Genomic DNA, 9,156 nt, shown 5'->3' on the forward strand with positions numbered 1-9,156 from the left:
TCAGCCAGGACCACAAGGATTACACATATCAAAGAAACAAAGAGGAAATTAATGTAAGTAGTGTGTACAACAACAAGGGAAAGCGGCACACAAAAGCCAGTGACTGATTAAAATGCATTCTTTTCTCACAGGGGCTCCTAATTAGCTTACTAATACCATTCTCACCTATTTTAACAATTTAATGATCTCTTGTTACATAAAAAATTAGCAGAATCTTTCACACCCTCTCCACCTGGGAATGTTCACCTGAGAGAAGAGAGAAACCGTTCCCTTTTCACTTCCAGCTCTGTCCATGGGATTTCCCTCTCCCCTGAGAAGGGAGGTGCTTCCCTACACACATTGTGCAAGGCAGGTTCACCTCAGGTACCAGTAGCAAACCACTGGGGTAGACACTTCCCCCTACATCCTACCCTGCTCTGGGTTCACTAGAAAGTATAAGACTCTGCTAGTAGGCATAGTGCAACATCTCCCCAGCCTCCCCCCATGTCATTTTCTTCTAAAGAAGGTTCAAATTCCCTCCAAAACTGCTTACATTTCTCACCTTCAAGGAGACTCCCCCAACACATTGTCTTCCTACCCTAGATGATCCCCAGTACTTATAGGAGTTGGGGGAGGTAGGAACCATGCATCTATGGGGAATGGGGGCAAGATGGTCCAAACCTAGAGAACAGGGACTTGCTGCTCCTCCTGCTATTGGATGAAGATTAAAGTGTGGGAAGGAAGGAGAAGTTGTTATTTCTCCTAAGGAGATAATTCACTGGAATTTATTTTTCTTCTCTTTTCTCCAGTAGACAATTTAGGTGATAAGTTTAGTGTTTCCTGTTTTCTTGATCAAGTTAGAGTAGCAGTCATGTCAGAGCGGTTCCCAACACACAACCTGTGGTTCTCATGAGTCTGAAAGGAGGTTTGAGTATCTTGTTAGCTCTAATACAAAGCCACTTAAGGCCTTCAGCATCTCAGTTTCAGAGAATCTAAGGCAGAAATTACTCCATGCATGCCACACAGCCTTAAACCCATAAAAACAGCCAGCTTAAACCTACAGTGAGGTTACTCGCAAATCCTTCAGCTTCACAGCACAGTAAACACAGTAACACACTACCAACAGATAAACAGTCCACCCTATCCACGCTGCCCACAGCATAAAACATGTTCTCCCAGGACAACTTTGCCAGTGCTGTGATCGAATGGACATTTTACAACCCTGGTGTTGAATTGCAAAATAACTTGTCTAGAGTCCAGTTTTCCAGTGTATTTACCATGAGCAATCAGATTTTCTCCTTATGTGGCTGATTTTAAGTATTAACGTATGAGACTTAGGCAATCATTTCAAGAATTTAAGAATAACAAATGGAAGAACAACACAATATGCTTTTTTTATGGCAGCCTGGCTCACCAGACTATCTAGCAACCATTTCAGTGTGAACTTCAAAGGTGCATTTAGGTGCAGTCTGAATCCCCTTCTGGGACAGAACACGCACGGGCAGTCCAGTGCTTTCACCATATGCTGCAAAGTGGCAGATGACTTTATAAAAAAACCTGCTGTTTGAGATTTGGCCTTAAGAATATATCTGTAACGTAACCTTTGAAATTTCTAAAAACTTAACTGATGGACAGGGTTTTAAAAGCATGGTCCTAATTCAGTCTGAATAAAAATTAATATGTTCAATTTAGAGCACAGACACTATGTACATCAATAGATCTCACTGATGCATAACATCTCTTATGACCTGATCAACTTCAATGGATAGCACTTGATTTCAATTGGCCAAATGTCCCTGCTTGTACATAACTTAAAACAAACATTATATGGTCCAAAAGGATCATTTAAGCAGGAGAATACATGCACCAAGAAAGATTCCTTTCATAGTCCTTCTGAGGACACTGATACAAAAGAAAGAAACAAGGTGGTTTTGTCTACTGGTGATGGAACATTGTGGCTGTTCTAAGTCCCTACTGTTATGGCTCTCAAATTTAGCTAATTAAGACATATTTCACCAGAAGAAAATATTTGTAAAGTCAGTGTCTCCCTGACAATAAGTTATGTTGTTTAAAAAGGTTCACAAAAGAAATTCCCAACATTCTTCAAATATATTCAAATTACTTCCCTAATTAAGAATTGAAGCTTTTGAGATTGATGTCATAGGGAACAAAATCTTTTTGTTTTCCGATCATATAAAATGATGGCAGTTTTCTTTTCTGTACAGATTCTCAGCTCTCTAAGTAAGCTTAATTTGAGAAAAATGAAAATCATTTCAACCAAGAAGTTTATTCTATTTGCTTTAGCTACAGTGGTCTTTCTAACATCGAACAGTATGTGCGTAGATGAACTGATGAAGTCCAGTATGCAGAGCAGAGAAGATGATGATGATAAATATTACGAGGTAAGATCTGTATTACTATGACATTATTTGGGGGACCTGTGGGTCAGATCCTGGGCATTTTGAATTTTTTGGCAAAGGCTCTCCTAACCTCATTGCACAGTATTCAGCATTACAGCACTAATAGTGTGAAAAAAGGTTGTTGAAAGAATTTTCAGGAAATTCATTTTCTCAGACACACATACTGTGTAAATCAATTCATGTTTCAATTCTCTTGCAATACAGCATTGCGATTAGGTTGCGACTTTTTCTGAAATGTTTCTAACATACACAGTGGGGCCTCAATTAACATTCCTGTCAGGCATTTTATGCACATAATAAAACAGATACATTATTAATCCAAAATTAATAAAGGCATGCTTGTAATACTCAAAGAATAATGATAAACAGAGCACATTTTAAATCTAATATAGTTAATGGTCTTAAAATTCTGCTCTGGAAATTGACTATAAAAATATATTTGCAGGGTTGCACATTTATTATGTCTCAATAGATGCCAAATTAAATTTGCACAGTTCATCTGTATTATTTTTCTTGTCTGCCTTGCAAATACTCTCTGGGAAATGAGAACCAACCTCTCTTTTTTACTCATCATCATTAGTATAATAAAGATCCTTCAAACCAAAATACAACTTTAATTATGCTATGGAAATCCTATGGTCTTCAGCTCACTGTCTTTTATATACTTCAGAAGGGGTGTACAGTTGCAATTTTAATTATGGAGTATGAACTAGAATGGCTCATTCCCCTTCTCTCCCCTTACCTGGGGAAGTCACTAAATAGGGAGAAGGAACTGAAATTAAGATTAGTAGTGTTTGTGTCTTTAGATAAAATAAAACACCACATTTGTACATATTTGCTGTTAAGGCCTGGAAATGTATTTTTGTCACAAAAATAAGTGATCTTCAATCTGCCAAAATTGAAAATTGCCTATGTAAGAATGGACTCATGTTGATATAGCTACTTTTCAGGCAACTGCTGCCCTTTACATCCTGAGACAGGCAATATACTAGGCTCAGTTCTGCATTGTATGCCAGCACAGACACAGAAAGTAGATTTTTGTACTGGTTGCACAAAAGTTAGGAACCTAGGAGCTCCTAATACATCCTGTGTACTTGTGGAGGACTAAAGCAACTTAAAGCTCAGGGCAATCTTTATGCTGCAAGGCCAGAACAAGCATGATGTGGACTTGACCCAAATGCTTGCCATTCATTTCCCTGGCTGTTAGCCTGGCAGGATATTGGGTCAAAAACATCCACCCAGTGATGAGGAAGAAATGAGCTACACCTTCAGGTAGCTTGGCCCATCCTCCTGTTTATCCAGACCAGAGAAGGAGCTCACCTTATAATAGAGTTTAGCAAATACAGCTAAAAAGTATTAGATATCCAAAAAAGAGTGTTAACCAGCAGCTTTCTAAGGAGATATGAAAATGAACACTTTGTGTAATTGGTGGCTGGAGTAATGCCTTATAAAATGATAGTATCCTCTTTTTTTACCATTTTTCTTTAGATTAAAGATAACACCTTGGAAGAAAAGCAGAGGAGTCTCAATTTTGAAGAAATGAAAGACTGGGGATCAAAAAACATAATTAAAATGAACCATCCTACAGTAAACAAGATGCCAAATTCAGTTGCTAATTTACCTCTTAGGTTTGGAAGAAATTATCCAGAAGAAAGAAGCATTAAACCAATTGCTAATTTGCCTCTGAGATTTGGGAGAGCTTTTGGAGAAAACATATCTAGGCATGCTCCAAAGGTATCACACCGGCTTGGGAGATCTCCACTTGTTAAAAGTTCCAGTCAATCACTTCTAAATTTGCCACAGAGATTTGGGAAATCGCTGTCTGTCAATCTGTCTCAAGGCGTTCAGGAATCTGAACCAGGTAATACTATGCAAGTGTTCAAGCCATTGAAATGCACATTAAAACATAGATTAGCAATGATCAAAAACAACAAGATTTCCTCAAGGGATATTCCCTATGCATTTCAGTATGAGCCCAATGTGCCAAAAGAAATATTTGCGGTTCATCAAATCAAAAATCTTATCACAAGAACTAGTAGAGAATCTTTTTATGAAATCTTTTCTAACAAGGAGATGCCAAATAACCAAAGCCAAAAGTGTTCACATGACAAGACTAGGTCGATTAGGTCTGAAAACGCTTTTTTAGATCAGGTTTCATTTTGAAAAGTTTAAAGCTTTGGTGAAATCATTCAGAACCATTAAAATATCCAATTTCAGCACTATACAATGCCCAAACAAAATTACCTAAAAATTACTCCTTCATTTTCTAAATTTATGCAAATTAGAGTTATAAAAAGAGAAAAAATTCCAAGCTGAACTGCAGCATTTTGAAAATGCTGGGTCTTTTCTCATCCAAACCTTTTTTTTTTTTTTTTTTTTCCCAGATTGTCTTACAGAGACATTGTTTGAGATTTTCATTCCAGGTTAAGATGAAAAATTTTTTTTGACAGCTCAGAAATTTTTTCAGGATTGGAAAAATATTTCCTGCCCATTACTAAGAATAATTGAAATCAGCTCTTCAATAACAGTCCTTCCTATCTTATCTACTGCTTTATCTGAGCTGTCCATTTGTCTTGGAACCGAGTTTCAGTTGACTACCCCTGACTTGCATCTGACACATGCATAAAGTAAAAGTTCAGTCCAGGAAAGATAATTGATATATCAGAAGCCAAGATTCTTTCTTATTTAATTTGATTCATTTCATTCTTTTCTTACTGTCTAACCTGATTATAACAGATTTTGTTTTATTTGTCTGATATTTTTAGGGATATGAATTCTAACAGTTATGTTAATACTGGAATGAAATCATGAAGACAGAATCCGAAAGACTTGGAAAAGCTGTAATGTGTTTTCACAACTAAAGGTCATGAAGAGGAAACATATGAGAACTGAAATGCAAACCTGTCACCATGTTATGAATAATGTATTTATTCTGTACAAACTCTTGATGTATAAGGCAATGATAATTGAGGTGACTGTTGTAGTTTACTTCAGTGGAAGTGTAGTATAAATTCTATTTACTTCTGTGCAACTTATGTCCTGTTGTTTGTAAAACCTAATTTCAGAACAGTGGCAGTATAACTGAAAGCATTTTAAGCAAAATTAAAAGCAGCATAGTATGAATAAAGAAGTGTAGTACAAATAAAAAGAAGCCTCCAATGTGAATAAGAAACAGAAGCAGAGTCAAAACCACCAGTAATCTTTGTGTCATATGCAGCTAAAGAAAATAAAAACAAAAAATAAATGTAGAGAAAGCACTTTTCCTGTTGTTTATGAGTCATGTTAGATATAAATCTGAAAGGCGACTTGTCAAGAATTTGCCACAAATAAAACCTAGATTCCTGGACCCCCACAGAGGAATAGTATCTAACCAAAGTCATATTGTAATGCAATTATCTTGGGTTTTTTATTTGAGATAATGCCCTCCCTAATGTCCTACAAGATCTGCCCTGTGGGTGTCCTGATTCTTCTGTTAATATGAATGACATTACAGCTACCAGATACACATGCAGGAGCTACTCCGTTATAAGGTCATGTTTCCAGCTCATATTTCTTATGAAAACCATTCCCTTCTAGGTGGGATATTGTGTGTTTAGGTTTCCTCCAAAACTGAGTTTTCAGTAAGCTTTGAAAAGAAACAGAATTCGCACCTGCTACAGGGAAGCCCAATCTGGTGGGCTACAGGATCTAAGAGATTCTTTCTTCTGGCCCTCAGACGCTGCATTACCTTGACACAATGTCTGGCCACAGGTGGGGTGAGGCATCCCCCCAAAAAACACACCACGCATACATACACACACTATACAGCCACAGCTGACTACCAACAGACAAGAGAGCAGCACCTTTACAGTCTCCACGTACACACCAACAAGACTTACATAAACATACAAATGGGCCGATCCTCTTCTTATGCACAGGCTAATCAAACCGAAAGATCTCCCATCCAAACACATGCGAACAGGTCCCTCCAGTAGCTGTTCCAGACCTGCGGTCTCTCCAGCAGCTAGCTCTCAGACCCTCGGTCCCTCCACCGTCCCGACCTATGGTCTCTCTGGTAACTGGTTCCTACAACTCTTCTCCTGCTCACCAGCTAGTCCAGCTTTAAATTTATATTAGAATCACACAAACAAATGGGTCCCTTCATCAGCAGCTCTTAGATGCTCAGTCTGTTCAATAACTGGTACCCAGACAATCCTTCTCTCCAGTTGCTAGAGAGTGGGAGGTCCCTTCAATCCTTGGTCTCTAAATCCAGTTGCTGGCACTCAGACCACTCACTCTACTCACCAGCTAGCCTGGCTTGAAATTTGCTAGCAGATCATACACACACACATGCACACAGAATAGAGAGCACACACACATAGGAAAATATTCAATTATTGAGTTTAGCAAGATAAGACACTGTGATGAGCAGGCACAGGGCATAGCCTGACAAAAAATACTGACAGCAGCTGGGCTACATGCAGCCGACCTCTTTTATCCCCCCTCTTCTCCATTTTCTCATGCTTCTTCTTCCCCCATGTATCTTGATCCTCCCTTTGACTGTCTTTGGCTCTCCCCTAAACATCCCAAAATAAGTTTAGCACTTTCCCACATCCCTTAAAACATCCCATAATAAGTTTTATGTGATGAAGCCCTCTCAGATATCCCATTTGCTCTTTCCCATGAGACACATGATAACCAGTTACAGAGCTCTGGCTGAACCTCCTCAAGGCGTTGAGTGGTTCCTTTAAGGCCCCATCCATCACTGATCTAAGAGTTCTGCTCTTTGTTACTGTCTTGTTATCTCCTTTTCCTTGGGGTTTTAGTATCCGAGAGCTTAATTTATTAATTCTCCTGTCTCTTGTCTTAGTCTTTTATGCTGAATAGCCAGTAACCAGATATCCCTATATTCCACATATCTTTAGAGGAACCTGGAAAAAAACCCTGAGCAAATTGAATCTTTTTATCAGATAAATTCATAATTGGGACAGAGCCTGAGTTGCTGTTCCTCTACAAAGTTAATGAGGCTACTTGAAACACAACACTATTCAACCTGTGGCAGGTGAATCTAATTCAATCCAAAGCAGTAAGACCACAGTACTGAGAATATCTAGTCCCTCTATTCAGTCAGACTTGAAATATCAACGAGGTAGGGACATCTAAAGAGATTATAAACAAGGAGACTGTACCTTTTGAAAGTAAGAGTCCCAAACCAATTTTTGGGTTTCTCCCAGTCTCAGAAAACACTTTACCTAACAAATGCTGGTGAATGACCAGTTTTGCAGCATAACACTTGGATACTGCAGCCAAGTCCATGCTGAAGGACACTGGTCAACAAATGGTGTGGGGCAAAGTCCAAGACCCAGCCTACAAGGCAGAAGTCTTATCATTGTCTGCTGCCAGAACAGGATGGCATTCTTTCACCGGGAAAACTGTGGGATCTTTAAGTGATTTACAGTCAAATGAACAGCAGAAAGAAATGCCCTGGACTTTGAGTTGTGTTCTGGTCCTGCAAACCTCACCGCACATCATGTTAACCAAAAGCAAACAAGATTTGTGAGAATCCCTGAGTGGCAATAGAAGCTGCTTTTTTTAAGGCACATATTGCCTAGCAACAGGGAAACGGTACACATCAATTGGCGTTAATGATGACTGCTATGGGAGGAAAGCAGAAGCCCAAACATTGGTCCAGAAGCAAGTACAATTAGGTTGCCCTCTTACTGCAAGCTCCACAGCACGGATACAGGAGATGGCTGTTGATTTATTTTCCCTCAGCAGAGGAAGAGCTAGGTAAAAAGTACATAAAGGAGGAATTATACTGTGCTGTGCAAAATTTCTGTTTGGCTTGAGAGCATGTAAGCCAAGAAAACAATCACTGGATAGTGCAATGGGAGAAGGGGCACAACATGCAACATACATTGCTATAGCTGTTACTCAACAGTTTATTTATTATCCATATACAGATATTATTCATGAATTGGGAAAAAGCAAGGAAAGGACTAAAGTAAATCAAGTGACAGACTATCAAGGCTTACGGGCGCGAATTCTAGTAGGGTTCAGGAGCTCCCAGCCTTCCTTGCCATACACATAATATTTATGTCTGTTATTAAAGCCTCCATGCAAAAACAACACCAGGCTTACTTCAGATTCTAACTTAAGCTTATAGAGAGGACAGCTGACAATCTACTGATTAATTTATAAGACCAGGGGCTCATCGTGTTGCTGATTTCAATATATCATTTGGACAGATTTAGCAGAATGTAAAGAGACACTGTTGTTTTACCCTCAGAAGGATCCAAAGACTTGGGCACCTGGCATTTGAAATCTTTCAGTCTTAAATTCACTTCAACTGCTTTTGCAACTGCCTTTTGCATTTTCTTCAACAGATGACAATTGGACTAACCTTGGTCATCACAGACCACTACAAATTTCCAAACTCTAAACAAGATGTTTTTAAAATTGCCCCATCTTGAAGAGTAGCCATTAGCAGGAATTGGCAATGTTTTCATTAGTTACACCCACTAAAGTACATCTAGCCCAGATGCATGGACACCCGTAGATATCCAATTCACACTTGTGCTGCTCTCCTGATGATGTAAGGTGTAGAAGAGCCTCAGCTGGGGCCATTCAGATCTTTTGTAGTACAGAACATGGATGAGAAAAATCTGTGCTATTAGGAAAGGAAAAAGAGGCTTAGGGTATCCTTATGTGTACTTTATCTCAAAGAATTGAGGATAGTGTAAAATACATTTTTTCTTTTCATATCTGTGCACATGGA

The 9,156-nt window shown here is 38.8% G+C and overlaps 1 protein-coding gene across 1 annotated transcript; it reads left to right on the top strand.

The window, feature by feature from the left end:
- Window positions 1–2,206: 2,206 nt before the first annotated feature.
- Window positions 2,207–5,656, top strand: NPVF (neuropeptide VF precursor). Its single transcript, XM_009965611.3, has 3 exons — window positions 2,207–2,381; window positions 3,888–4,260; window positions 5,165–5,656. The coding sequence occupies exons 1-3, from the start codon at window positions 2,241–2,243 to the stop codon at window positions 5,170–5,172; spliced, it is 522 nt and encodes a 173-aa protein (XP_009963913.1). The 5' UTR covers window positions 2,207–2,240; the 3' UTR covers window positions 5,173–5,656.
- Window positions 5,657–9,156: the final 3,500 nt, after the last annotated feature.

Source organism: Tyto alba, unplaced genomic scaffold (genome assembly GCF_018691265.1).
Source record: "Tyto alba isolate M040663 unplaced genomic scaffold, T.alba_DEE_v4.0 Super-Scaffold_38, whole genome shotgun sequence".
Taxonomy (NCBI): Eukaryota; Metazoa; Chordata; class Aves; order Strigiformes; family Tytonidae; genus Tyto; species Tyto alba.